Raw genomic sequence first — 27,567 nt, forward strand, 5'->3', positions numbered from 1 at the left:
CCTTCTTGGCCAATGAAGTGAGAGTAGAACATGACGAAAGACCAGCAGCAGAATGAAAAATTAACAACGAAGGTAAAACGCACGCAAACCTGCTAACCCTAAGCGTGCCGTCGTTCTTGCGAGCTTGCCCTACACCTAACCGAGAGAGAGAGAGAGAGAAGCGCAACTGCAATTTTCTTATGCAAAACGAAGACATGGGTTTTCGTAGGTTGGCAATTCTCCGCACATTTTTCGTTATTTTTCTGAAATTTTTGATTTTTTCTTTTCTAAAAAAGCACTCCAAATTCCTTTGAGCCGAGGTGGCGAACTTTGCTTGCAAACTGTTTTCAAGAGAGGAGATTTATTTTTGCTTTTGTTTTAAATAAATATATGTTTTTTTGTTTTGTCTGAAAAGAAATGTTTTTTGTTTTGTTTTATATAAACGGGAAAAATAAGAAAAGAGACGAGGAGAAACACAAAGAAAGTAGCAATAGATTTTTTAAATTTGTTTTAAATTTGCACATCAATAAAAAAGCATCCTGCTGCTGCTGTGGTAGTCGTTTCATCACCTCCAAGCTAGCTCTGCTCAAGCAAACGCCTGATACCGCAAAAATCCTGTTAAGCAAGTGCCCAAATGCACAAATCTCTTCCTACTGCGCCAAGCAAGTGCTCGATGGAGAGAAATTTCTGTTAAGCAAGCGTTTAATTGTGATAATCGCCGATAAGCAAGAGTCACCTGCGAATTTCCCAGGGTTTTCTACTGAATTAGAAAGAGAAATCAAAGATTTGCTTGCTGTCTGGGTGTACAACAATGGAGGCTCTCTCCTTCTTATAGCCTTTTTCTTGACTATCTCATGCGTTTTTTTTTCCCGACGAATCAAAGTTCATACAACGACTAAGTCAAAAATTAAAGCAGTGATTAGAGCATCCACAATCCCTAATTGAGTCAAATGAGCACGTGTTTTTTGAAAAAATAAGTATTGCACCCGCGCATTGCTGCGGCCGACCAAGGTTCCAGAAAAGTAGGGCGCGAGCGACCACACGAAAACGAAATAACCCCCCGTTAATCAAAATTAACAAGGGGGTCTTCACCCTTTACGGGCGATAGCCGGTGCTGTGAAAGCCGCCAGCCTGCTCCTTCATGAGACAGCATGGCAAGACAAATGAGCGCGTGTTTTTTGAAAAAATAAATTTACGCCAATAAAACAGTAGGGCGCGGGCGACCACACAAAAATGAAATACCCCCCTGTTAATCCGGGGTCTTCACCCTTTATGGGCGATAGTTGGTGCTGCGAAAGCCGCCAGCCTGCTCCTTCACGAGACAGCATGGCAAGAGAGGCATGTGATGATGTGGCAAGTTCCTTTTCTAGAATGGTGATGTGGCAAGATAGCCGTTCAATCTGCTGTCGTGTGGGGTCTATGCTGTATGACGTGGATTGGCAAGGTGGTCCAACTCTGTTTTGACATGGCGGGCTGCCAAAAAGCTTCCACGTTAAAAGCAATGTTGGGCATGCTTTTCCTTTTCTTTTTTTTGGACAACCCCACCTCCCTCCACGTGGGCAAAGGACATATTCCTCATACTTATTTTCATCCATCTTTTTAAATTAGTTTCCTAAAAGTTCTAAAAGTGTATTTTGTAAAATGATTTTGGACTTTTTAAATAAAAAATGATTTGTTTTGCTATACACACACACACACACACACACACATATATATATATATAGAGAGAGAGAGAGAGAGAAAGTGTAGAATAATTTGGGTTTTTTAATTAAAAAATGATTGGGAAAAAGTGGTTGCATTTTGGCTAGCCTTCAAATTTTTAAAAATTTTGGTTATTCTATGTATGCCAGGCACCTCAATCTGCTAGCTTTGAGCTCCACGTGGTCGTGCCTTCGCCTCCTCGAGCTCCTCGACCGCCTTTGCCTCCTCCAAGTGCAAACCAGAACTGGTACTGCGCTGTTACCTTGAACTCGATGCAATTGTATACATGAGTGTTGTAATGAATTGTTTTATAATTAATTATTCAACCTAATATAAACATCAATTCAAAACCTTCTTAAAAAGTCAAAGACTGATGGCTTTTGATTAATGTTTGATAAAGATTTGGATTGTTTTGTTTTAAATAAAAGATTTATTTATATAGAATATATATATATATATATATATATATATATATATATATATATATATATATATATATATATAGAGGACTACCTAAAGATTTCAAACAAAATGTATTATATATATTTATCTATACCTTGAACTCGATGCATTCATGGATGGGGCTATTCACATGAACGGCTTCATGTCAACAGTGTGGCCAACGGCAGCCCCTTCGCCATGGCAGAAGGAAACGATCGATCACTGTCTTGGTTTTTGTTGTGATACCTGAGAAGCCCATGGGACCAAATCCCTTCTGCATTGCATTGCCCCTCATACCTCTTATGCTCGAATTATTGACATGCACGCCTTCAAGAACAGATTTTTTTATGAAAGTTGGCACAGTATGTGTCCTCTACATGGGGAACATGCATGTTGTTCAAACAATATGTGTCCTCTACATGGGGAGCATGCATGTTGTAATGAATTGTTTTATAATTAATGATTCAACGTAATATAAACATCAATTCAAAACCTTCCTAAAAAGTCAAAGACTGATGACTTTTGATTAATGTTTGATAAAGATTTGGATTGTTTTGTTTTAAATAAAAGATTTATTTATATTGAATATATATATATATATATATAGAGGACTACCTAAAGATTTCAAACAAAATGTATTATATATATTTATCTATACCTTGAACTCGATGCATTCATGGATGGGAGAGGAGGCTATTCACATGAACGGCTTGATGTCAACGGTGTGGCCAACGGCAGCCCCTTCGCCATGGCAGAAGGAAACGATCGATCACTGTCTTGGTTTTTGTTGTGATACCTGAGAAGCCCATGGGACCAAATCCCTTCTGCATTGCATTGCCCCTCATACCTCTTATGCTCGAATTATTGACATGCACGCCTTCAAGAACATATTTCTTTATGAAAGTTGGCACAGTATGTGTCCTCTACATGGGGAACATGCATGTTGTTCAAACAATACGTGTCCTCTACATGGGGAACATGCATGTTGTTGAGACAAAGAGAGTAGTTCTCACGATAAGTGTAAGGGATTTCACTAAAGGAGTATTTTAAAACTCTTCGATCTATGAAGCTTGATGTTTTAAATATACCCATTTTGTTAACTTCAAGGTAATAAACTATGGTTAAACTTACAACTTTTTTCATTCTTTGTATTAAAAAAATCGAGGATATATATAAAACTTTATGTAAGCCGATGAAATTGTAAGCTTCTTTTGTTTAACTCACATGATATTTTACATATTCCTAGGTGAATCCCTTGGGCCCGCTGTTACCTTGAACTTGATGCAATTGTATACATGAGTGTTGTAATGAATTGTTTTATAATTAATGATTCAACCTAATATAAACATCAATTCAAAACCTTCCTAAAAAGTCAGACTGATGACTTTTGATTAATGTTTGATAAAGATTTGGATTGTTTTGTTTTAAATAAAAGATTTATTTATATATAATATATATATATATATATATATAGAGGACTACCTAAAGATTTCAAACAAAATGTATTATATATATTTATCTATACCTTGAACTCGATGCATTCATGGATGGGAGAGGAGGCTATTCATGAACGGCTTGATGTCAACGGTGTGGCCAACGGCAGCCCCTTCGCCATGGCAGAAGGAAACGATCGATCACTGTCTTGGTTTTTGTTGTGATACCTGAGAAGCCCATGGGACCAAATCCCTTCTGCATTGCATTGCCCCTCATCTATACAAGATTCAGGGAGACTGGCCCTCCCTCCACGTGGGCAAAGGAGGGGGCCTTATTTCAAAATACCTCCCCCTCCTGCAAGCGTGATGTTCACGCTACGCTTCGTTTCACGCTTCCATCAGTGTCAGTTCCACGCTTCCCTGCTGCTCCATGCCTGTCGTTCCGCCTCGAGCTCCACACGGTATGTTTCTTCTGCCATTGTAAGCGAACGTTATGTGATTTGTAAAGCTAATGTTTCCGAGCCGGAGCTGACGACGCCAGTCAACCGACTGCAACAACAACAGAATCGTTGTGATTCCTGCGAAGCTTGCGTCTCTGCACACTGGCTGCGCCTCTCTCTCAGCGTCCAGATACCACAACAGAATCTGATTCTTGCGACGCTTGCGTTAGATTGCTGTGAGATGTATTGCTACATGTAATCAAGATATAGGTGATGGACCCACTAGATTCTGTCTATTTGTGAGGTCGAGATAGCAAATAGTTAACGACTGCAGATGTTCTCCGATGCGTCCAAAGGAATCGTGTGTTACCATGGCAGGTCCGAGTAGCCCGCGCCGGCTACTTTCACTGTTTTCAAACCTTCTCTCTCCTTCTACCTATGGTAGACGAGCCACTACTTCCTGCTTGGAGGCATTCTGTACAATCACCCAGAGTTCTTCACCCACTCCTATCAAGTGAGTGGCAGAAGCACAACGATGTATGAGTTCTGTTGGAACGCATCCCAAAGACTTCCAGAGTTTGCATTTCTCATCATACCACTTGATTTCCTGTGGCTGTCGTTGTAGTGGAGTTGGAAGAACATACAGTCTTCCCTTAACCACAGCAAAACTAAGCCGAGACTGGCCTTCCCATTTTGCCCTCCACATCTGCGCCATCGACCATTCACCGATCCTTGGATCCCATATCTCTGGGCACTGGTGGAGCATAAAGGCATCTTAATTTTTTCCACCAAGCCAGCATCGTGGCCTCTCAAGTGGAGACATTTTCCTTTCGCATCCCGTTCATCTCCCCAGGGGTCTCCAGTATCGCTGTCATCACTGTGTAACAGCTTATATCTCACTCTAAGTTCGAGCTATCCACTAACGGATCGTTCCTCTGCACTGTGTTGGTGTTCTCCGATGGGAATCGTGTGTTACCATGGCAGGTCCGAGTAGCCCACGCTGGCTGCTACACGGCCAAACCTTCGCGACGTGGCCTCTGCAGGTATACAAGCTCTGTAGCGCATGCAACACTGTGCATGTGCGAGCTGCAAGAGTGTGCAGGTATGTGTGTATTTGTGTGTGCGTAAGGCATGACCGCCACCTGGCAGTTGAGGTAACTGCCAGGTGTACAAAGCACACTGAGAAATAATATGAGCCCTCTCCGGCCACCAGCGGCATCGCACCTACCCCTGTGCCGGCCCCCTTCCTCTCGCCCTCACTAGCGCCTCCTTTGTCGATGCTTGCTCCTAAATGCTTCCGTGGCTATTACCTGGTAGTGGCGTTCAAGGTGAGCATCAATCCATACGGTGGCCAGAGGGCCCTTCTTGGCCAATGAAGTGAGAGTAGAACATGACGAAAGACCAGCAGCAGAATGAAAAATTAACAACGAAGGTAAAACGCACGCAAACCTGCTAACCCTAAGCGTGCCGTCGTTCTTGCGAGCTTGCCCTACACCTAACCGAGAGAGAGAGAGAGAGAGAAGCGCAACTGCAATTTTCTTATGCAAAACGAAGACATGGGTTTTCGTAGGTTGGCAATTCTCCGCACATTTTTCGTTATTTTTCTGAAATTTTTGATTTTTTCTTTTCTAAAAAAGCACTCCAAATTCCTTTGAGCCGAGGTGGCGAACTTTGCTTGCAAACTGTTTTCAAGAGAGGAGATTTATTTTTGCTTTTGTTTTAAATAAATATATGTTTTTTTTGTTTTGTCTGAAAAGAAATGTTTTTTGTTTTGTTTTATATAAACGGGAAAATAAGAAAAGAGACGAGGATAAACACAAAGAAAGTAGCAATAGATTTTTTAAATTTGTTTTAAATTTGCGCATCAATAAAAAAGCATCGTGCTGCTGCTGCTGTGGTAGTCGTTTCATCACCTCCAGGCTAGCTCTGCTTAAGCAAACGCCTGATACCGCAAAAATCCTCTTAAGCAAGTGCCCAAATGCACAAATCTCTTCCTACTGCGCCAAGCAAGTGCTCAATGGAGAGAAATTTCTGTTAAGCAAGCATTTAATTGTGATAATCGCCGCTAAGCAAGAGTCACCTGCGAATTTCCTAGGGTTTTCTACTGAATTAGAAAGAGAAATCAAAGATTTGCTTGCTGTCTGGGTGTACAACAATGGAGGCTCTCTCCTTCTTATAGCCTTTTTCTTGACTATCTCATGCGTTTTTTTTTCCCGACGAATCAAAGTTCAAACCACAACTAAGTCAAAAATTAAAGCAGTGATTAGAGCGTCCACAATCCCTAATTAAGTCAAATGAGTGCGTGTTTTTTAAAAAAATAAGTATTGCACCCGCGCATTGCTGCGGGCCGACCAAGGTTCCAGAAAAGTAGGGCACGAGCGACCACACGAAAACGAAATAACCCCCCATTAATCAAAATTAACGACGAGGGGGTCTTCACCCTTTACGGGCGATAGCCGGTGCTGCGAAAGCCGCCAGCCTGCTCCTTCACGAGACAGCATGGCAAGACAGATGAGCGCGTTTTTTTGAAAAAATAAATTTACGCCAATAAAACAGTAGGGCGCGGGCGACCACACAAAAATGAAATACCCCCCCTGTTAATCCGGGGTCTTCACCCTTTATGGGCGATAGTCGGTGCTGCGAAAGCCGCCAGCCTGCTCCTTCACGAGACAGCATGGCAAGAGAGGCATGTGATGATGTGGCAAGTTCCTTTTCTAGAATGGTGATGCGGCAAGATAGCCGTTCAATCTGCCGTCGTGTGGGGTCTATGCTGTATGACGTGGATTGGCAAGGTGGTCCAACTCTGTTTTGACATGGCGGGCTGCCAAAAAGCTTCCACGTGTAAAAGCAATGTTGGGCATGCTTTTTTTTTTTTGGACAACCCCACCTCCCTCCACGTGGGCAAAGGACATATTCCTGATACTTATTTTCATCCATCTTTTTAAATTAGTTTCCTAAAAGTTCTAAAAGTGTATTTTGTAAAATGATTTTGGACTTTTTAAATAAAAAATGATTTGTTTTGTTATACACACACACACACACACACACACACACACACACACACACATATATATATATATAGAGAGAGAGAGAGAGAGAGAAAGTGTAGAATAATTTGGGTTTTTTAATTAAAAAATGATTGAGAAAAAGTGGTTGCATTTTGGCTAGCCTTCAAATTTTTAAAAATTTTGGTTATTCTATGTATGCCAGGCACTTCAGTCTGCTAGCTTTGAGCTCCACGTGGTCGTGCCTTCGCCTCCTCGAGCTCCTCGACCGCCTTTGCCTCCTCCAAGTGCAAACCAGAACTGGTACTGCACTGTTACCTTGAACTCGATGCAATTGTATACATGAGTGTTGTAATGAATTGTTTTATAATTAATGATTCAACCTAATATAAACATCAATTCAAAACCTTCCTAAAAAGTCAAAGACTGGTGACTTTTGATTAATGTTTGATAAAGATTTGGATTGTTTTGTTTTAAATAAAAGATTTATTTATATAGAATATATATATATATATATATATATATATATAGAGGACTACCTAAAGATTTCAAACAAAATGTATTATATATATTTATCTATACCTTGAACTCGATGCATTCATGGATGGGAGAGGAGGCTATTCACATGAATGGCTTGATGTCAACGCGTGGGTCCAATACTAGTACCTCTTATGCTCGAATTATTGACATGAACGCCTTCAGGAATAGATTTCTTTATGAAAGTTGACATAGTATGTCTCCTCTACATGGGGAACATGCATGTTGTTCAAACAATATGTGTCTTCATGAACGGCTTAATGTCAACGGTGCGGCCAACGGCAGCCCCTTCGCCATGGCAGAAGGAAACGATCGATCACTGTCTTGGTTTTTGTTGTGATACCTGAGAAGCCCATGGGACCAAATCCCTTCTGCATTGCATTGCCCCTCATACCTCTTATGCTAGAATTATTGACATGCACGCCTTCAAGAACAGATTTCTTTATGAAAGTTGGCACAGTATGTGTCCTCTACATGGGGAACATGCATGTTGTTCAAACAATATGTGTCCTCTACATGGGGAACATGCATGTTGTTGAGACAAAGAGAGTAGTTCTCACGATAAGTGTAAGGGAGTTCACTAAAGGAGTAGTTTAAAACTCTTTGATCTATGAAGCTTGATGTTTTAAATAAACCCATTTTGTTAACTTCAAGGTAATATACTACGGTTAAACTTACAACTTTTTTCATTCTTTGTATTAAAAAAATCGAGGATATATATAAAACTTTATGTAAGTTGATGAAATTGTAAGCTCCTTTTGTTTAACTCACATGATATTTTACATATTCCTAGGTGAATCCCTTGGGCCCGCTCTTACCTTGAACTCGATGCAATTGTATACATGAGTGTTGTAATGAAAGGAGATTTTAGACAAATCTTGCCTGTTATTATGAAGGGAAGATGTGAGGATATTGTTAATGCAGCATTGTGTCGTTCCTTTCTATGGAACTCTATCAAAGTTCTAAAGTGAACTGGAAATATGCGTATTCAATCAAGCAATACTAATGGATGCAATGAGTTTAAACAGTGGGTCATGAATATTGGGAATGGAGTGGATTGTAGCGATGATAATACGATGGTGACACTACCAAGTAATATGGTCTTGCAAAGATCGTGTAATAAAGTAGGAACTTTATTAAATAGGATTAATAATGGGGACAAGTCCAGGTATAAAAGAGGGGGCTTGGCCCATGGTTGTAACTTTTGATGATCATTTTTAGAAATGGAAACTCATGTTTCTTGGAGCTCATGGCTTCTTGGCTTGTGGAAGGCTATTTCCATTCTCTTGGTGTGAGAGACTAAACACACTTAGGCATCATGTTTACATGGTGATTACTCATATTTTCATGCATTACATCCCTTCATTCCAATTGGTATCAGAGCTCTTGATTTTGATCATGGGCATGCATGGGTTGTTGGGAAAATTTGCTTGAAAATTTGAGTTTCTTTTAATTTTTTTCTCATTTTCTTGTAATCCTTGAGTGATTCTTGACAAATCTTCTCTAATCTTGCTTAATCTCATGGAGATGGTGAGCATTTCATGTAGATTGCTTAGATTTTGAGTGATTTTGGCCATTTTTACCCTTTCTGGACCAAATCTGGGGGTATGGACCAAATTTTTTTTGAAAAGTTTGGACCAAATTTGGGGGAAATGGTTAATCGTGATTAGGAAACTTAATCCAAAAACGTTTTTGCTTCTGTGGAGTTTCCTGCAACCCTAGCCATGGTTTTCCTCAACCAAACCTTCACCAAATGGCAAGCAAACATGGGGAAACAATCATAAGCAAGTTAGGAGTATTGTATGGGAGCTTTGGTGCTTCAATGGAAAGGCGTTTTCACGAGTTGCAGCGGCAGCCTGACGGCGAAACGGCGCCGATTTCATGGTAGAGATGGAGCTTCTTTGCTTGCTATGCCTACCATGGATCATATGCAAGCTTTCCCTCATGTTTTGGTAGACTTTTCATGCCATTTTCATGAGCATTGGTTACCTTCTACATGGCTGCAAGTCAGTGCTAAAGTGGCCACGTTTTTCATCAATATGAAGCCTCCTTCAACAAATTTCAGTCATTGAAGCTTAAGGGATGCCATTGGTGAGTGCCTTCATCAATTTCTAGCAATTTTGAAGCATTCATTGGTGCTTTGGGAGTTGATTGGGGTTCATTACATTGAGAAACCCTAAATTTCAGAAATGAAGCATTTAATGGCAAATCCATGTAGCATTGGTTGGAATTGAAGCATCATTCACATGTCATATACACCATTCATATGCCATATCCATGCTATGGATTGCCATTTGATAAGCTCATACCATGCCATGGAAACATGCTCATTTTGGATGCCATATGGACACTAGGAATGCAATTACATATGCCTTGACTTTGGTCTTACAAATGCTTATGCAAATGCCAAATGCCATGGTGAGGGCATTGTGATTTGATGGTTGATGTTGGATTGTTTGATGAATGGAGTTATGAGAATGAGCATGAATTCATGCATAATGATTCATGAGAATATTGTAAATGGCATGAGTCATGCCACACACATGTAAGTGATTTTACCTTCATCCCATTTGTAAATTCCAAACACATACACTCACCATTGCATTCACTTTCATTTCCTAGTGAATCTAGCAATGTGTGAGGGTACCTTGGCGTTGGTTGGAGAGGCCAAGGGGAGCATGTTTTGAATCTACCGTGTCGTGATTGCTTTGGGAAAGCGATACGGTGGAGGATTAGGTACATGGTGGTGAAGACATGGCCTCAACCTTCACCTTGGAGGAAAACTTGGTGAAGGGGTGAGAAGGGCTTGGCCGGGAGATCGGCAAGCTTCAACGCGCGTCCTCAACAATCCTCACATCGACTTTATGGATGCATTTGGGCAATGGGGCCCCTATTCCATCATATTGTGTGGATGTTGCTAATGCCTTGATGGACAAAGATTGCATAAGAGCTTTCATGGCATTGTGGGATGCAAAGAGCATTGTATTTTGATTTCAGAAATTGCATTTTCAGTTGAGATTTGGCTCCATTTACAAAGGAGACTATGGCGAAATCTTTCCAAAATCTTGGCTATGCATGGCAATTGAGGTTGGTGAAACATTAATTGCAGACCTTGGGATGCAAAGGAAGTGCAAAAGGTGCTAACAAAGGTGTGGGAACAAGCAAGGATCATTGGGGGCACAAAAGGGTCACTTGGGCAAGAAAATTGCAGATTTACAAAACCCTAATTCAGTCCCAAACCTTTTGGACTGAATTAAAGGTGATCATACGAGCTCTTAGTGCTTCCTTAGAGCTACCCAATGAGCCCTTAACGTTTCCGTTTCGATATCTCTTTGGGGTAGAAATTAGGGTTTTTGCAGAAACAGTAAACCCTAATTCAGTCATAGGGGTTTTAAGGTCTTCAAGATCTAATCACATAGGCTCGTAGTACTCATCGAGGGCTTCGATTTGAACTAAGAAGTTTTGCATTCGGATATTTCTAGCCCAAGTTATGCTCAAAATACTATTTCAGCCTATAACCCTGTAAACCCTAAAACAGAGAATAGTAGCACTTCTCACCTCTTAAGGGTCTTTGTATAGTGGTCTAGTACACCTCATTAGCTCTCCAACAAGCTCTAGACCACTTCAATCGGACATCCCTACCTCAAGTTAGAGCCAAATCTTTGAAACCGATACTTTCCATGGGAACGAGGACAAGAGGGCGACCAAAGCATAACACCTTGACTCCCGACGAGGTAGAGGGAGAAGAAGCAATTATGGAGCAAGGAATCTTAGATGCTCCGGAAGATACTTGTGGGCATACTTCAAGGGAAGTGCATGAAGAAGTGAATGTTGGAAGTGCCCACAAGCCCACCCCACAAGCGTCACATACCATCCCCATCGATTCGATCATGCAAATGCTGATGCAAATGAATGCGAAGATGGACACGATGGCTACAAGGGTGGAGGTCAATGATAGACTTGATACTATAGCCACAAGGATGGAAGTCTTGGAAGAGAGGGTGGCTCGGCCAATGAGCCAACCTTCATTTGATAGTGGTCATGGTGTTTCACATGCAGGCAAGCAATATGGGACAGCTTTTGAAGGCCGTAGGGAAGGCAAGCTACCTATGGCACAAGAGGTTTCTCCCAAAGTAATGCATGAGCATGCCACCAAGAATGCTACTTTTGGATTCATGGCGGATGCACGGAGGCCCCTTGTCAAGGACATGTTTCATTCTTCTTTTCACTCGGGTCCATCTAATTCCAATATGCACATGATTGATGAAGAGGTGGTACTCGATTGGAACCAATTGTCCTTTGCCCAAAGACAAAGGGATGCTCATGAGAAGTGGATGGAGTTACCAAATGATATCAAGAGGGACTACAAAGACTTTGCGCAATTCATGGAATCGTATATGAAGATGCAAAGGTTCAAACCCTCTACCCAACATGACAACCCATCCTACACAGCTTCTAAGGATGTCAAAGACAAAGTCTCACTATCAAAGTTCAAAGGTGATGGATCATCTCCGCAAGAGTTGGAGGAGTGGGCTACTAAGCTTGACACTTATTTCCAACTTTACCCAAAAAGTGAGCGTGATATGGTACAATTTGCTTCCTTACACCTTGAAGATTATGCACATCAATGGTGGAGGCACTTGGTCAAACAAGGGAACACGCCATCAACTTGGGAAGGATTGAAGCGGGAGATGAACTTGGCCTTCATTTCACCCCTAGTGCTTGACCGTTACCATGAAGAATGGTATGAACTTTCTCAAAAGGGGATGATGGTGAGAGATTATATCAAGAAATTTTTGAAGCTTTCAATGTATGTGGAAGGTTTGAGTGAAGACATGAAGATGAGAAAGTTTGTGCATGGGCTTGAACATTTCATCAAGGCGGATGTGTCGGCTCAAAGGCCTAGCTCTCTCAAAGAAGCTATGAGGTTAGCCGAACTTTATGAGCCAAAGTACAAGAGGTCTCAGCCCATGACCTTCGCCATAGACACACCCAAACCAACCACTACTACTTGTAACCTTGGGAAGGATCCTACCTCCACATTACCATCCTCTACTCCAAGGTTTCCTACATCATGTGGGAGTGGACAGCCAAAGGATGGAGTGCATATTGATGCCAAAAAGGGTAGTGATCCTACGAAGAAGCCCTTTCAACACTTCAAGGAGATTCAAAGAATGGATGATCAAAACATTGAGGAGTTGAGAAGCAAAGGGCTATGCTTTAAGTGCAAAGAGAGGTGGTCACCCGGGCATGCTTGCAAATCAAAGAAGATGGTGATCACTATGATCCTCATGGACAAAGAAGAGAACAAGTATGACTCTCATGACATTGAGGAATGGGAGGATTGCAATGATGAAGTGCATGAGGATGGTGAGTTTCCTTTTGACCCGGGAGGGTGAGTTAAGGAAAATCTTGTGGATGGAGACATGCCTACCAATGCAGAAATTTCAGTTTGCATATGCTCTATCTCACAAGATGTATTGACGGGTTGCAAGGACCCAAGCACACAAAGGTTGGTGGGGCCTAGAGTGCTGAAACTACCTTGCCAAATGGATACAATTACCCATGAATATGGCTACTTGGCAATCAATGGACTATGCCCAACAACATGGCTTACTTGTGGATGATTTTCTTGGCCAAGTGGTATGATTTACTTGAGCAAATTGGGTAATATGAGGAGGATTATACATGCTGTAATTTCTGGACAGCTTTGGAAAGGTCTACTATTGGGCCTATTTTTCTACTCCAACAAGCTTCATTCGGCATCAAAATGGAAGACCATGATGTGGGACATATATGGCTGAGTGTACATATCATTTCCAGCCCATTTTATGGAGTTTACATGAAGAATTTTCAAGGTACTTCATCGACTAGAAGGGCTGTCATAACAATCTCACTCATACTTTTTGGACTTGGAGCTTGGCGGACTTGTGTACATCCGGATTTTCATTGCATATGTGCTTTGGATGTACTTGAGGACTCTCAACCACTTCCCATTGATTACATTAGAGTCTCATATTTGGAGATTGTACACATTATAGATTTTGAGGACAAAATCTTTGGGAAGGGATGGTTTGTAATAAAGTAGGAACTTTATTAAATAGGATTAATAATGGGGACAAGTCCAGGTATAAAAGAGGGGGCTTGGCCCATGGTTGTAACTTTTGATGATCATTTTTAGAAATGGAAACTCATGTTTCTTGGAGCTCATGGCTTCTTGGCTTGTGGAAGGCTATTTCCATTCTCTTGGTGTGAGAGACTAAACACACTTAGGCATCATGTTTACATGGTGATTACTCATATTTTCATGCATTACATCCCTTCATTCCAGATCGACTCTTAAAGACTTGGTACATTGGGTATACTCTGAATTGGCTATCACTACGACATATGCTTCATACTTTAGTGAGCGTTCTATTCTTGCTCCGATAAACAGTCAAGTGGATATTGTGAATAAGACAGCTTTGGATGCAATGCCTGGTGAGCCTAAGCAATATTTCAGTGCAGATTCAATTCTTGAAAATGATGAAAATTCATTCCTATATTCCACAGAATTTTTGAACACAATCGACCTTCAGGGCGGATATCCACCTCACTGCTTGGTTTTAAAGTTAGAAGCTCCTGTTATTTTGCTTCTTAACTTGGATCCAAGACGTGGACTTTGTAATGGTACACGGATGATATGTAAGGCCTTTCACTCTAAAGTCTTGGAGACTGAAATCATCACTGGTACTAAAGTTAGTGAAAGAGTATTTCTTCCACGGATTACCTTTATATGCAGCGAGGCCCAACTACCATTCACCATGAGGCGGAGACAGTTTCCCGTGCGGCTGGCATTTGGCATATCAATAAACAAATCACAAGGCCAAACCCTAAATGTCTTGGGGTTGTATTTGGTGACTCCAGTGTTTACTCATGGACAACTGTATGTCGCGTTGTCACGAGCACGGTCTCCTCATGCTGTGAAGGTGTTACTTGAGGATAACACTAATGTGGAGTGTTCATTTGATGATCTTCAAAGTTATACATCTACAACAAACAATATTGTTTATAAGGAGATCTTGATAACTTCAGAGTGACAAGTCAGGTTTCTTATTTAAGTTCTGCAATTTGATTAATTTTGTTGTGATTTCTTTTTTTATACATATTTGTCCATGGTAAAAGTACCTATTTTTGTTGTTTATGTTTTGACAGACATGTCTAAGATTACCTTTACATTGGACATGCCTTTGTTGAGGATAGTAGGTGAGTTATTCTCTATATTTGCTTAACTTTTCTTGATTACAAAGTATGGAACATGACATTCTATACTAATGTCTATCTGTACAGAGCCACCGCTATGGTCAGCTCCTATTACTGCAGGTCACGTAGCAGGGATTATGATTGATGCTTATAGGGATGGGTAAGTATAAGTGTAATTGTTAGGCATTGTATGAATATTTTTTGAACCTATATATAAATAATTGTATAACCTATTTATTATGCTTTGATTTTAGGATATTACATGACATTGATACGTTTATGGTAAGAGTTGTCGACGAAGGCATCGAGATGTACGGGATTGGTGTTCCTGATGAGGAGTGGGGTGGGGATTTCACTTTGGACGAGGAGCTTGGATACTTTCTTCTTGATCCAAGTGGTCACATATTTATTCCATGGTTAGATGGTCTACACTTTGGCTATCCATTTGACACAGGAGGAGATATAGCAAGATACATCATCGACATAGGTGATTATCCATTTGATCTAGGAGGATTGGCCAGCCACGACACTGACATTGTCTCTCCACATTTTCCATTCAATCTAGGCAGTTCGAGAGCCTACATGGTATGGATTTACATTCCATCTATGTGGTCACACTTGTATGGATTACCTCATCTTTGGGGTGACACTAGTATCTTTTCCATTTGATCCTACAGGACCCTAGGGGTCATATGATTATTGTATTCATATTTGGGTCTTTCGTCGCGCGACACCGACACTGCCATGGGACGTGATTTTTTTGGTTGTTTTATTTAGACTTTGTGTTTGATTTTTACATGACCACCCTTTTAATTTCAAGGACGAAATCATTATACGAAGGGATGGTTTGTAATGAAGCAACAACTTTAGATTAGGTTTAGAACCTTGGTGATGGCTAAAAGGGATTGTACCTTTTGATGCCTTTTGATATCTTTTGACATTAGTCATCTCATGACTCTTGGAGCCTTATGGCTTTCAAACCTTGGCTTATGGGAGGCTATTTCCATCCTTTGGTGAAAGGCTAAACCACTTAAGCATTATACATGATTTCTTGCTGATTTCATGGTAATCAACATAATGATTGTCCCTAATCTCAACTTTATGATCACTCCATTGTGCTCTATTGAACCTTGCATGCTTGATGGATGCTTACTAAATAGGATTGTTTGTAGGTTTTATGCTTGCATTGGCTTCACTTCTTCCCTTGCTTTTTGTGTGAGAGAACCATCGGCTCCATCTCCCTTGACCACATTGGCAAGGAGCATTCTGGTGTAGCAATGGAGTGAGAACATGATGGACGAGGTAGCACACCTGCATTGGAAATTTACAATGTGACTCTAAGAGAAGGGCCAATGACACATACTTTGGCAAGGCTAAGGTAAGTACTTGACTTGAACATATTTGGCATCATTGATGCTAAGGGCCTAGCTCTGTCCATCCATCCATTCTAAGCTATTGGGATTACCCAATATTTCTCGGTGCCTAGGGATTAGATCCATCCATCCATCCATTCCAAGCTATTGGGATTACCCAATATTTTTTAGTGTTAATTAGGAGGCTACACTTCAAAAATCATGTGATTTTGGAGTCTTAGATGTGTTTCTTGTTTTTGGCTTTGATTTAAAGTTTATTTACATAAGGACATTCGATTTCTTAAACCCACCAAGTCTTTTTCTTGTACCATTAGGGACAAGTGTTCCTCAATATACCTAATGGATAGCAAGTGCACATAGTGTAAATAGGAGTACCACTTCGGGCAAAATGCCCAGGGGCACGAGTTCTAAGCCTGCTGAGCTACGCTCACAAGGTGCCTGCCTTCAGTCAAGGATCGCCAATTACTACTCTTTTAAAAGACGAGTCCACTAGGTGACTTGTAAATGCCCAAGTTGATGCTGCATGAACAAGTGCAATGCTCAAGCTTCTTCAAACCAAGCGCACATGTCTTCGTTGCTGCCCTAAAAGCTTGCTCTAGCAAACTCACCCTACAACAAGGTAAACTGCTTCATGCTTACATCATTGAAACTGGTCATGGCGCCGATTTGTTTGTTGGAAACACACTTATTGATATGTATGCAAAGTGTAAAAGCCTTGAAGACTCATGTGATGTGTTTGTCCATCTGACAAACAGAGATGTGGTGACCTGGAATGCGATGATTGCAGGATCCACACTTTGTGGTGATAATGACAAGGCTTTGCAGCTTTCTCAGCAAATGCTTTCTGAAGGCATTGAGCTAGACCGTGTGACCGTCATTTGCACCCTGAAAGCATGTGCAAGCACTGCAGCCTTAAAGCTAGGCATGCAGTTCCATGCATGCATCATAGAAAACGGCCCTTTGTCAAGAGACGGACGTGTCAAAAATACTGTCATCGATATGTACTGTAAATGTGGGAAGATTGACAGTGCACGGCAGGTGTTTGATGCATTAACAAACAGAAGTGTGGTATCATGGAATGCCATGATCACAGGATATGCTCAGCATGGGAATGGTGATCGGCAGGCATTTGATCTGTTTCAGCAAATGCAATCTTGTGGCATGGAGCCGAACACGACTACATGTATAAGCATCCTAAAGGCTTGTTGTAGTGTAGCAGCCCTACATGAAGGCATGCTGATTCATTTTCATATTACAGAAAGTGGAATAGAGCTAGACATATGTGTTGCTAGTGCCCTTGTCGATATGTATAGCAAATGTGGGACCCTTCAGGATGCACACTCCGTGTTTCACAAGTCATCAAACCAAGATGTGGTGATGTGGAGTGCCCTGATTGCAGGGTATGTCTACCATGGGCTTTCTGTAGAGGCCCTTGATATTTTTGAGCAAATGCAACAACATGGGATAGAACCAAACAATGTCACATATCTCAGCATTTTAAAAGCATGCACCAGCATGGCATCCTTAGACCATGGCAAGCAAATTCATGAATGTATCAAGGTCAGTGGTTTTGAGGTAATTACATGTGTTGGGAATGCCCTCATGGATATGTATATCAAATGTGGGAGTCTTGATGATGCACGTGATGTGTTTGATAAATTGCCACAGCGAAGTCTAGTAACATGGAGTACATTGATTGCAGGGAATGTGGAGCATGGGTTTTGTGAGGAGGCTCTTCTACTTTTCAAGCACATGAAAAAGGAGGGCTTTGAGCCAAGCAGTATAACGTTTGCTTGCGTTCTAAGAGCATGCTCCAGCATATGTGCCCTAGCTCAGGGCAAGCTGGTCCATGCCTACAGTATCGAGAATAGTGTTGAATCAGATGTGCTGGTTGCAAATACCCTTGTTTATATGTATGTGAAATGTGGAAGTTTTGAGGATGCATGCAACACATTTCATGATTCTTTCAAGTTTGATGTAGTCACATGGAGTGCCATGATTGCAGGATGTACTGACTATAAGCAGGCCCTCCAGTATTTTACGAGCATGCTACAAACAGGCCTAAAACCAAATGATGTAACATTCGTTGGTCTTCTCTCTGCATGCAGTCAGACAGGCCTTGTGAATGAAGGCTTTGATCACTTCAGGTCTATGACCAAAGAGTTTGGCATACTAGCATCTTTTGAACACTATAATTGCATGGTGGACCTCCTTGGGCGGGCGGGATGCCTGGTTGAAGCAGAGATGTTGCTTCTAACCATGCCATTTGAGCCAAATGTTGTATTGTGGACGTCTTTGCTCAGTCATTGCAAAACACTTGGCAATGTAGAGCTAGGCAAGAAGTATTTTGATTCCATGGTCACAGCAGATAGCGTGCAAGGGTGAGGTTATGTGCTAATACCAGACCTGTATGCTGATGCGGCCGTGTGAAAGGATGTGGGGAGTTTAGTCAAATTGAGAATGCACGACTTCCTGGAGGTACCTTCATTAAGACTGAAAATCAGGTGCAAGATTTTGTAGTGGGTGATGCCACCAAGAGAAGAGTAATATCCATGCGAAACTGAGGAGGCTGATCAGAGGCTCTGTGCATCTTGGTCTCCAGATTTACTATGCAATAAGACTGGGGATAGGTTGAGGGACACCTTTGTGGATCAAAAGAAGGGAGGCTGTTGTAATCAATCTGGAGAGTGGAAATGCCATGAAGGCCCTATGGCTGAATATGTGAAGAAAAGATCATGGTCCCAATCTCTCATGAAGGAAGCTCTCCTGGCCAGTGTGGCATGTGAGGAGTCTTGAATTCTGCCCCACATGACCATGAGGGTGTGTATAATATACTGCGAGATCATTAATAATATAACATTTAAGTCCCATCCAGAGTCTATGTACATCTTGATCTTGAGATCTACCATGCAATAAGACTGGCAATGCTTGGTATTCCCAATTGTTGTGGGGACTGTGCTCCACACCCCCTCCCCGCCCCCCCCCCCCCCCCCCCCCCCCACCCCCCCTGTGTGTTTCTACGCCGCCCCTCCTCTTCTGCCCTTCCCGTCTCCCCTCTCCCCTTCACGTCTCTTGAGCCTCCTGCCCCTATCTTCCCTCTCCTTTGCCCCCTTGCATGCCCCGCCAGCTCCTTCTCTCCTCCCTTTCTTTTCAGCACAGCCCGCCTGCTCCCCCCCCCCTCCCGGCCTTCCATCCTCCATGTTAGCTTTCAGCCTTCCTTCCTTTTTCCCCTCCTGCGCAGGTTGAGTAATCAGTTTCTTTGGGGTTTTAGTCTCATTTTGGCAAGTTTCGGCCTATTCTAGTCTTCACCCTAAGGAGGACTCCATGGCAGGCGCTCCGTCATTCCCAACCGAGGCCACGGTTGCTTGCATTTCCTTTTCCAAAGAAGATCTTCAGAGTCTTGCCACGATTGTTGCCACATTAGAGGCGTCCACCTTGGTTTGCTAAATTTTTGGTAGCCACCTTGCACACAGACAGCTCAGGGATCTATTACAGGCAAGCCTACAAAGATCACAGATATTCACCCGCTAGGGTGTGGATACTACCAGGTAGCGTTTGACTCGCCAACGGCATCAAATCGAGTCATGCAGCTGAGCCCCCCTTGCATTGCGTATGACACGGGCCTTCTTTGCGCGGTGGCAGTACGGTTTCAATCCTGTGTTTGACCCTCTGGCTGGCATGTTGGGCTTCCCAGTGATAATTTGGTTCCCAAGCCTTAGGAAGAAATACCTTCCTCATCTAAACCCTTGTCCAAGCCTCTTCGAGTGGAGGGCAGTTCCGCTATTGCCACATCACACAGAGATTGATATGCAAATTGTCTCATGGAACATTCAGGATTTAGGAGAGGCTCGATGCTTGCAGAGACAAGGCGTCCTCAGAGGCGAGTTTCTGAGAGCCATAGTTGGGGGACCCATCGACATTCTATTCCTCTAGGAGCATCACCTTTTTGAGGGGCACACCCACCGATGCAGGTTGATTCTTCCAAGCAGGAGTGACACTTTTTGGTCTCCATCCTTCGGCCCCTCGGGGACACAAGGAGGTGTGTGTCTGTTTCTATCAGTGAGAGAAGCTTTTGCCGGTAGTGATAGGCTCAAGAGTCATAGTCCCAAGGCATGTACAATGGATTACCATATTGATCGGAGAGAATAGCGTTGGCTTGCTCAATGTTTATGCTCCGAACGACATTGCAGGTAGAGCCCTCTTTTGGCTCTCCCAGGCTGACTTTGTTGGAGGAGAATGACTCAAACACAAGAGCCTTAGCCAAGGAAGTGCAGAGGAGATAGAGAAGAGTGAGAGTGAGAGAGAGAGAGAGAACTCACACAATGCTCAAGAATATCTTGAATGTCTTATTGAGGCTCAAGGGAGACCTCGTATTTATAGTAATACAAGGGTATGGGCGGGCGCCCAACTTATGGGGCGCCCGGCGGACCAAATACAAAGAATGCCTTTACAAGGCCCAAATGAGGGCCAAATGTACAAGTAAATATATGGCCGCGAAGCTCTCGACAAGAGCTACGCGATGATCAAGGTCTGGAGGCGAAACTGGGACTTTATACCCAACAACCTCCCACTTAAAGGGCCAGTGAAGCTCCTCTAAGCTATGTAACTCCCACCCGCTGTAGACACATATCAAGCTGTGCTTTTGGCAAACTTTTGGTGAGAGCATCTGCAGGGTTCTCATGAGTGCCAATCTTGACCAAACTGATCAAGCCATCATCTAGCACCTGTCTGAGGAAGTGATACCGTACATCAATGTGTTTGGTACGAGCATGAAACATGGCATTCTTAGCCAGGTATATGGCACTCTGGCTATCACAACCAAGGACCGGAGCCCTCTCTGGCAATCCAAACTCTGTGACAAGGCGTGCTAACCAAATGGCCTCCTTAGAAGCCTCTGTGACGGAGATGTACTCGGCCTCAGTAGTAGAAAGTGCTACTATCCTCTGGAGTCTAGAGCACCAAGAAACAGCACCACCTGCAAGAGTATAGATGTACCCACTAGTAGACTTGCGGGTATCAGAATCACCTGCCATGTCTGAATCACAATAACCCTGCACCTCAAGTGGACCTTTACCATACATAAGGCATTTCTTCTGTGTCCCCTTCAAGTACCTCAAAATAGACTTTATAGCATCCCAATGTGCTTTGCCCGGGTTGGACATAAAACGACTGACTACTCCCACTGAATGAGCAATGTCTGGCCGTGTAGCAACCATAGCATACATAAGAGATCCACAAGCAGAAGCATAAGGGATCCCACGCATAGTATTGGCTGCATCATCATCTTTTGGGCAATCATCCTTGGATAGTTTAACATAGGGCTGCAATGGAGCACCCAAAGGCTTAGAATCAGCCATGTTAAATCTATCAAGGACTTTCTGGATATACTTCTCCTGTGAGAGGAAAAGCAACTTCTGTGCTCTGTCCCGTCTAATCCGAAGACCCAAAATATGTTCAGCTGAACCCAAGTCCTTCATAGCAAAAGCTGACTTCAGCTGGTCCTTAAGAGCTTCCAAAATGCTCTTATTCTTCCCTGCAAGAAGCATGTCATCAACATACAGCACAAGTATCACTGGGCTGCCATCTGCATCAGTTTTAGTATACAAGCAATGATCTGCATGGCTACGATTAAACTTTTGGTTAAGCATGAAAGCATCAAACTTTTTGTACCACTGCCTCGGGGCTTGTTTCAGCCCATAGAGACTGCGCTTCAGCTTACAAACCAGATGTTCTTTGCCAGGAATGACAAAGCCTTCAGGCTGCTTCATATACAGCTCTTCATCTAAATCACCATGTAAGAAAGCTGTCTTTACATCCATCTGATACAGTTCTAAATCCAAAACAGCAGTGAGAGCAAACAAAACACGAAGGGTGGTCATTTTGACCACAGGAGAGAAGACCTCCTGAAAATCAATCCCTTCCTTCTGAGCATAGCCCTTAGCAACAAGGCGGGCTTTATACTTAGGCTGGCCGTCAACTGTCTTGACTTTGTACACCCACTTGTTAGGAATAGCCTTCCTTCCTTTGGGCAACTCAACCAAGTCCCAAGTGTCATTTGCATGTAGAGACTTAATCTCCTCCTGCATAGCATGCTCCCACTTGTTTCGGAGTTCACAAGACTTAGCCTCTTTGAAAGTAAGAGGCTCACCCTCATCTGTAAGCAAAACATGTTGCAAAGAGGGATCAAAACGCTGAGGTTCCCTCCGAAAGCGAGTAGACCTCCGTACCCAATGATCATTGGCTGGTTGGGGGTCAATATCGGGAGGAATCATAATTTCAGCATCAAAAGGCTGCGGGTTTTCACGAACAGCCTGATTTTCAGCATATAGGGGTTGCTGCCCTACACCTCCAGGAGCATGAAGCGGCTGTCCAACCTCTTCTGGCTCAAATATCACGGACTCATTATCTTCAGCCCTTTGTGAAGCATCCTGGGGCTCATTTTCAGCATCAATGGGTGGCTGCCCTTGCTGAAATTTGACCTTTTTCTGATCACCATGAGAGGCACAAACATTACGGAGCAGCTTTGCCTCATAAAATACAACATCCCGGCTGCGAACCACTTTGTTGGTTGATGGCAACCACACACGGTAGCCCATCTCACCTTCATCACCGTAGCCAACGAAGGTGCCCTTCTCGGACTTAGCATCAAGCTTGTTCCGGTCTTCCTTGCGGATATGCACATATGCATCACAACCAAAGATGCGTAAGTGGGCATATGAGGACGGTTTGCCAGACCAAACCTCCTCAGGGATTCCACCTTTCAAAGCTGTGTGTGGAGATCGATTGCAAACATGAACTGCAGTTTTCAAGGCTTCTCCCCAAAAATCCTGAGAGAGATTAGCTGTGGACAGCATGCATCGAATTCTTTCACACAGTGTACGATTATACCTTTCAGCCACACCATTTGAAGAGGGACTATAGGGGGGTGTAAGTTCCCTCTTAATGCCATTATCATCACAAAACTTCTGAAATTTAGTACTAACAAACTCACCCCCATTGTCAGTGCGTAAGCATTTAATCTTCACTCCTGTTTGAGTATGAACAAATGCATAAAACTTTTGAAATGCAGCAAAAGCATCATCCTTAGATTTCAACAAAGTGATCCATACTTTTCGTGAGTGATCATCCACAAAAGACACAAAGTACTTTGAACCACCTTTAGATTTAATGGGCATGCTGCATATGTCAGAGTGGACCAAGTCCAACTTTTCAGCCTTGCGAGAGGCACGAGAGGAGTAAGAACTCCTATTCTGTTTCCCATACAAGCAATCATTACAAAAATCAAGCTTGCTTCCTTTTGCATCAAATTTGTTCAAAGAGGACAAAATGGAGAGACCCTTTTGGCTCATGTGGCCAAGTCTCTTATGCCAAAGCTCCATGTGGGAGCGTACCTCTGCAAAAGCAATAAACTTACCAGACAAAGCCTGACCATGAAGGCTATATAATGTTCCTTTCTTGCATCCTTTTGAAATCAGCCTTGTGCCTTTGGTCAATTTCCATGTGCCATTTCCAAATATGGCCGTGTATCCCAAGGCATCAAGCTGGCCCACAGACAAGAGACTGGTTTTCAAACCAGGAACATACCTCACATTTGGCAGCACAAACTCACTACCATCCTGCAAAGTCAAATTCACGGTGCCCATACCTTCAATATTGCAAGCATGATCATTCCCCAAGAACACCTTTCCTCGGGAGCCTGCAGTGAAAGTTGCAAAACACTCCTTGATAGGAGTTACATGAAAAGAGGCACCCGTGTCAATAATCCAAGTCTGTGTAAGCACATCAGATTCATACATCAAGGCATGAATAACATCTGGTTCTGTGACATGCAAGTTATGAACATCAAGTGCATTAGCAGAAAAAACACATAGCACATCATCTGAGTCAGACAGTTCCTCTATGACAACACCAGAGGCCACATTGGCCTTGCTCTTGTCCTTTTCAAACTCTTCTGCTTTGCTGGAATTACTCTCTTTTTCCTTCTTTTTGTCATTTGAATGACTGGATTTCTTCTTCCGGTCTTGCTCCATCTTGTAAAATTTGCAATCTGGCTTCTTGTGGCCTTTACGACCACACTGGTAGCATGTAACATCAGACTGCTGGCCCTTGCTCTTGCTTCTACCCTTTGAATTGGTAGTAGTATTTCCCCGCTTGGTCGTCCTTCCTCGTGAGACATTTGCTGAACCGCTAGTCTCTGAGGTCTTCCTCCGGATATCTTCATTGAGAATAGCACCCCTGACTCCATCAAAAGTTAGGTTGGGATTTGTCCCAAGTGACACCACAAGTGTTTCCCAAGAGTCAGGCAAAGTAGTGAGCAAAAAGATAGCTTTCAACTTATCATCAAAAGCAGGCAATCCAGAATCCTGCATCTGATTAAGCACCCCTGTGAAAGTAGTAATATGCTCTACTGCATTCTTAGAATCATCAAGTTGCATATTCATGAGTTTCCTGATGAGATGTACCTGGTTCACTGGCGTGGTGATCTCATAGGTGCTTCTCAGCTTCTCCCAAACGGCATAGGCTGTTGTCAGCCCTTTGAGGTCTACAAGAACCTCATCAGCAACAGCCATCTGGAGATAGGCAACGGCCTTTCTGTTCAGGATTCCCCATTCATCATCTGTCATAGCAGCGGGTTTGAACTGCTCAAGTGCAGTATCACATTCCCGCAGATAGAGGATATTCTGAATCCTCACCTTCCAAAGATCAAACCCAGTGCCTGCAAACTTCTTAATCTCTAGTAGACCCTTAAGATCACTTGTAGACGCCATGACTTATCAAACTGACACTTCAGAAAGTAAGTAATAGCAAGATGTTATGTACCAGATATGGGTTGACTTGTAGGATGCTCGTAGATTGATGAAACAACTTCAAGTGAAGGTGACGTCGGAAGAGAATCACCAGATGTCGATGTAAACTCGCCGAGGGGCAGAAAGTTGCTGTCTTTGGTGTTGCTCGAAGATCCCGTCTGCTGGAGGGCCGTGAGGCAAAGACGGCTGCTGCTAGTGGCCGTGGGACTGCTGGCTGCAGCCCGGACTGCTGCTGGTGGTCGTGGGGCTGCTGGCTGCAGCCCTAGCTGCTGCTGGTAGTCGTGGGGCTGCTGGCAGCAGCGTTGGCTGCTGCTGGTAGTCGTGGGGCTGCTGGCTGCAGCCCTAGCTGCTGCTGATGGCAGCCGTACAGCAGGCAGAGAACAAGACCACAGAAAACGCTGCTGTTTACAGCAGCGCAGCACCAAAAACGCAGCACAGAAACGCAGCAATGGAGTGCAAAAAAAACGCAGCACAAGGGGCAGCAAGGGATAGAAGAAACGCAGCACAAGGGGGCAGCAGAGGGAGAGAAAAAACGCAGCACAAGGGGGCAGCAGAGGGAGAGAATAAAAAAAAACGTAGCACTCTAGAAAGAAAAACGCACCATCTTGATGATAAAAAGGGAGGTGTTTGACGATCCCGTAGTCAAGTGGTGGAAGACACCTCTAACTCCATAGCTTCTGCATACAGCTTCCCTCCATAGCTCTGATACCAGTTGTTGGAGGAGAATGACTCAAACACAAGAGCCTTAGCCAAGGAAGTGCAGAGGAGATAGAGAAGAGTGAGAGTGAGAGAGAGAGAGAGAACTCACACAATGCTCAAGAATATCTTGAATGTCTTATTGAGGCTCAAGGGAGACCTCGTATTTATAGTAATACAAGGGTATGGGCGGGCGCCCAACTTATGGGGCGCCCGGCGGACCAAATACAAAGAATGCCTTTACAAGGCCCAAATGAGGGCCAAATGTACAAGTAAATATATGGCCGCGAAGCTCTCGACAAGAGCTACGCGATGATCAAGGTCTGGAGGCGAAACTGGGACTTTATACCCAACAGACTTTTGGTGCTTGGGCGGTGACTTCAACATGATAGAGGCAACAGAGGACAAACTTGGAGGTGGCACGGCCATAGTCTCACGAGCAGAGTATTCGGCTTGGGAGGAGATGATTCTAGTAATCAGAGGGTAGGACCTTTGGCATCTTCCAGAGTTTGCCCCACCTATTTATAGGTGAGGAGGGCTGGTCGACTGGGAAAATACCAAATGGGCTGGGAAAAATCCCAGAAAAATATGTAAAATAGGGGTGGCCAGCCCACAATCAAGGGCCATGCAAAAGAGACCAAAAGGACACTAGAAATGGGCAGATTCTGTGTATGAATGTGCTAACACCCCCTCTCAGCACCAGATGCTGAACATACTCCGAGAAGTTGAAGAAGTCGCCCTCTGTCAAAGACAAAAGAATGCAGCAACAACAGGTACCAGGAAAGCTCCACAAGCAATCTCCACAGCAACTCGGCTACAAAAGCAATAGAACAAGCTGCCAGGTACACTGCTCCTTTAGAAGAAAACAACCATGAAGGTTGCATCGTGCTGCTCCAAATATCGGTGCCAAACCCAAATGTAAACATAGTGCCACAGAAATCCCTAGAAGCCTGTAGCTCCAAGAAGATAATACCCTCAAAAGAAATAGAGTCCATCTGCTCCAACTCTGTACCAAGAGTAGCCAAATGCTGTATAATAGTACCCTCCTCAAAGGTCGGCATCGCCAGATGTAAGAACTCAACTGCCCCCTCTGAAAATTGTGAGTGTCTCTTCCCCTTATGATCATGTGATTCCCGCCCTGTACATGAGGTGAGTTTGTATCTAGACCTTCATGGTTGTATCTAGCCCTTTGTGGCTGTTTTTTCATTAACTAATAGAAGGATCTTTTTCCCAGGAAAAAAAGACTGGCAATGCTCTCCCAAGCTGACTCTATATAAGGAGAATGAGGTCTATGAATAAATACTGGAACTGCATCTAGAGTGACAGGTCGAGGGTCTTCTCTGTGGATCAAAATGGCCCTGTCCGAATGTGCTCCCTCATACATAATCTGAGGACTCCATAGATCCCCAAGTGATGTAGCAAATCCCTCTCCTCATCCTACCAAGCAAGAGTGCAATGCCTTGCCAAATCCTTTTGGCCTCTCTGCAACGCCATAGGCAATTCTGAGTAGACTCTAGAGCTGTGAAGCATCGAGGGCATCTGGAATTTGCACCGAAGGTATGTCTTCTCCAAGTACTATGACCGGGAGTCAACAGTGCTGAAAGAGCCAGAAGAACATGGAGATCTCTCTTCCGGTAGGATCTCCACAATCGTCTTGAAAAAAAGAACCTATATGGGGTAATGCGATGCCAAAGGTCTCCAAGTGGGTATCCATTCTAGGCTCCAGATCTGGACTTGTCCTGACTATGTTAGTTAAAGAAGGGGAGTTTCTTGTGTGGAGATACTGCATCAGTCCATCGCTGCTCTCCTAGCTCCCATGGTAGATGTTGGAGACAACATCCTACCATAAAGACAAAGATGCCATGGATTACCCATGAGGATGTACCAGAAGCCATCACTGAAGCTAACCACTC

At 43.3% G+C, this 27,567-nt stretch overlaps 1 protein-coding gene across 2 annotated transcripts; it reads left to right on the forward strand.

Annotated features, from left to right (window-relative positions):
- Positions 1–16,509: 16,509 nt before the first annotated feature.
- Positions 16,510–19,036, forward strand: LOC147619372 (pentatricopeptide repeat-containing protein DOT4, chloroplastic-like). 2 transcript variants are annotated; one of them, XM_086773009.1, is made up of 2 exons: positions 16,510–16,770; positions 16,907–19,036. In XM_086773009.1, exon 2 carries the CDS (start codon positions 16,929–16,931, stop codon positions 18,534–18,536), a length of 1,608 nt encoding a protein of 535 aa, XP_086629135.1. In that variant the 5' UTR covers positions 16,510–16,770; positions 16,907–16,928; the 3' UTR covers positions 18,537–19,036. The 2 variants fall into 2 exon arrangements, with proteins under 2 accessions (XP_086629135.1, XP_086629134.1); XM_086773008.1 differs by having other exon boundaries at positions 16,939–19,036.
- The last annotated feature ends 8,531 nt before the right edge of the window (positions 19,037–27,567 follow it).

The sequence above is a fragment of the Cibotium barometz genome, chromosome 33 (assembly GCF_041138505.1).
Source record: "Cibotium barometz isolate CiBa-2024 chromosome 33, ASM4113850v1, whole genome shotgun sequence".
Classification (NCBI taxonomy): Eukaryota; Viridiplantae; Streptophyta; class Polypodiopsida; order Cyatheales; family Cibotiaceae; genus Cibotium; species Cibotium barometz.

What these genes read in the sequence shown, in the direction of transcription:
- LOC147619372 (XM_086773008.1), top strand. Translation starts at nt 16,656, where the DNA reads ATGCCCAAGTTGATGCTGCATGAACAAGTGCAATGCTCAAGCTTCTTC. An exon ending in CAAACTCACCCTACAACAAG is followed by an intron (nt 16,771 to 16,938) that starts GTAAACTGCTTC and finishes CGATGATTGCAG; the next exon opens with GATCCACACTTTGTGGTGAT.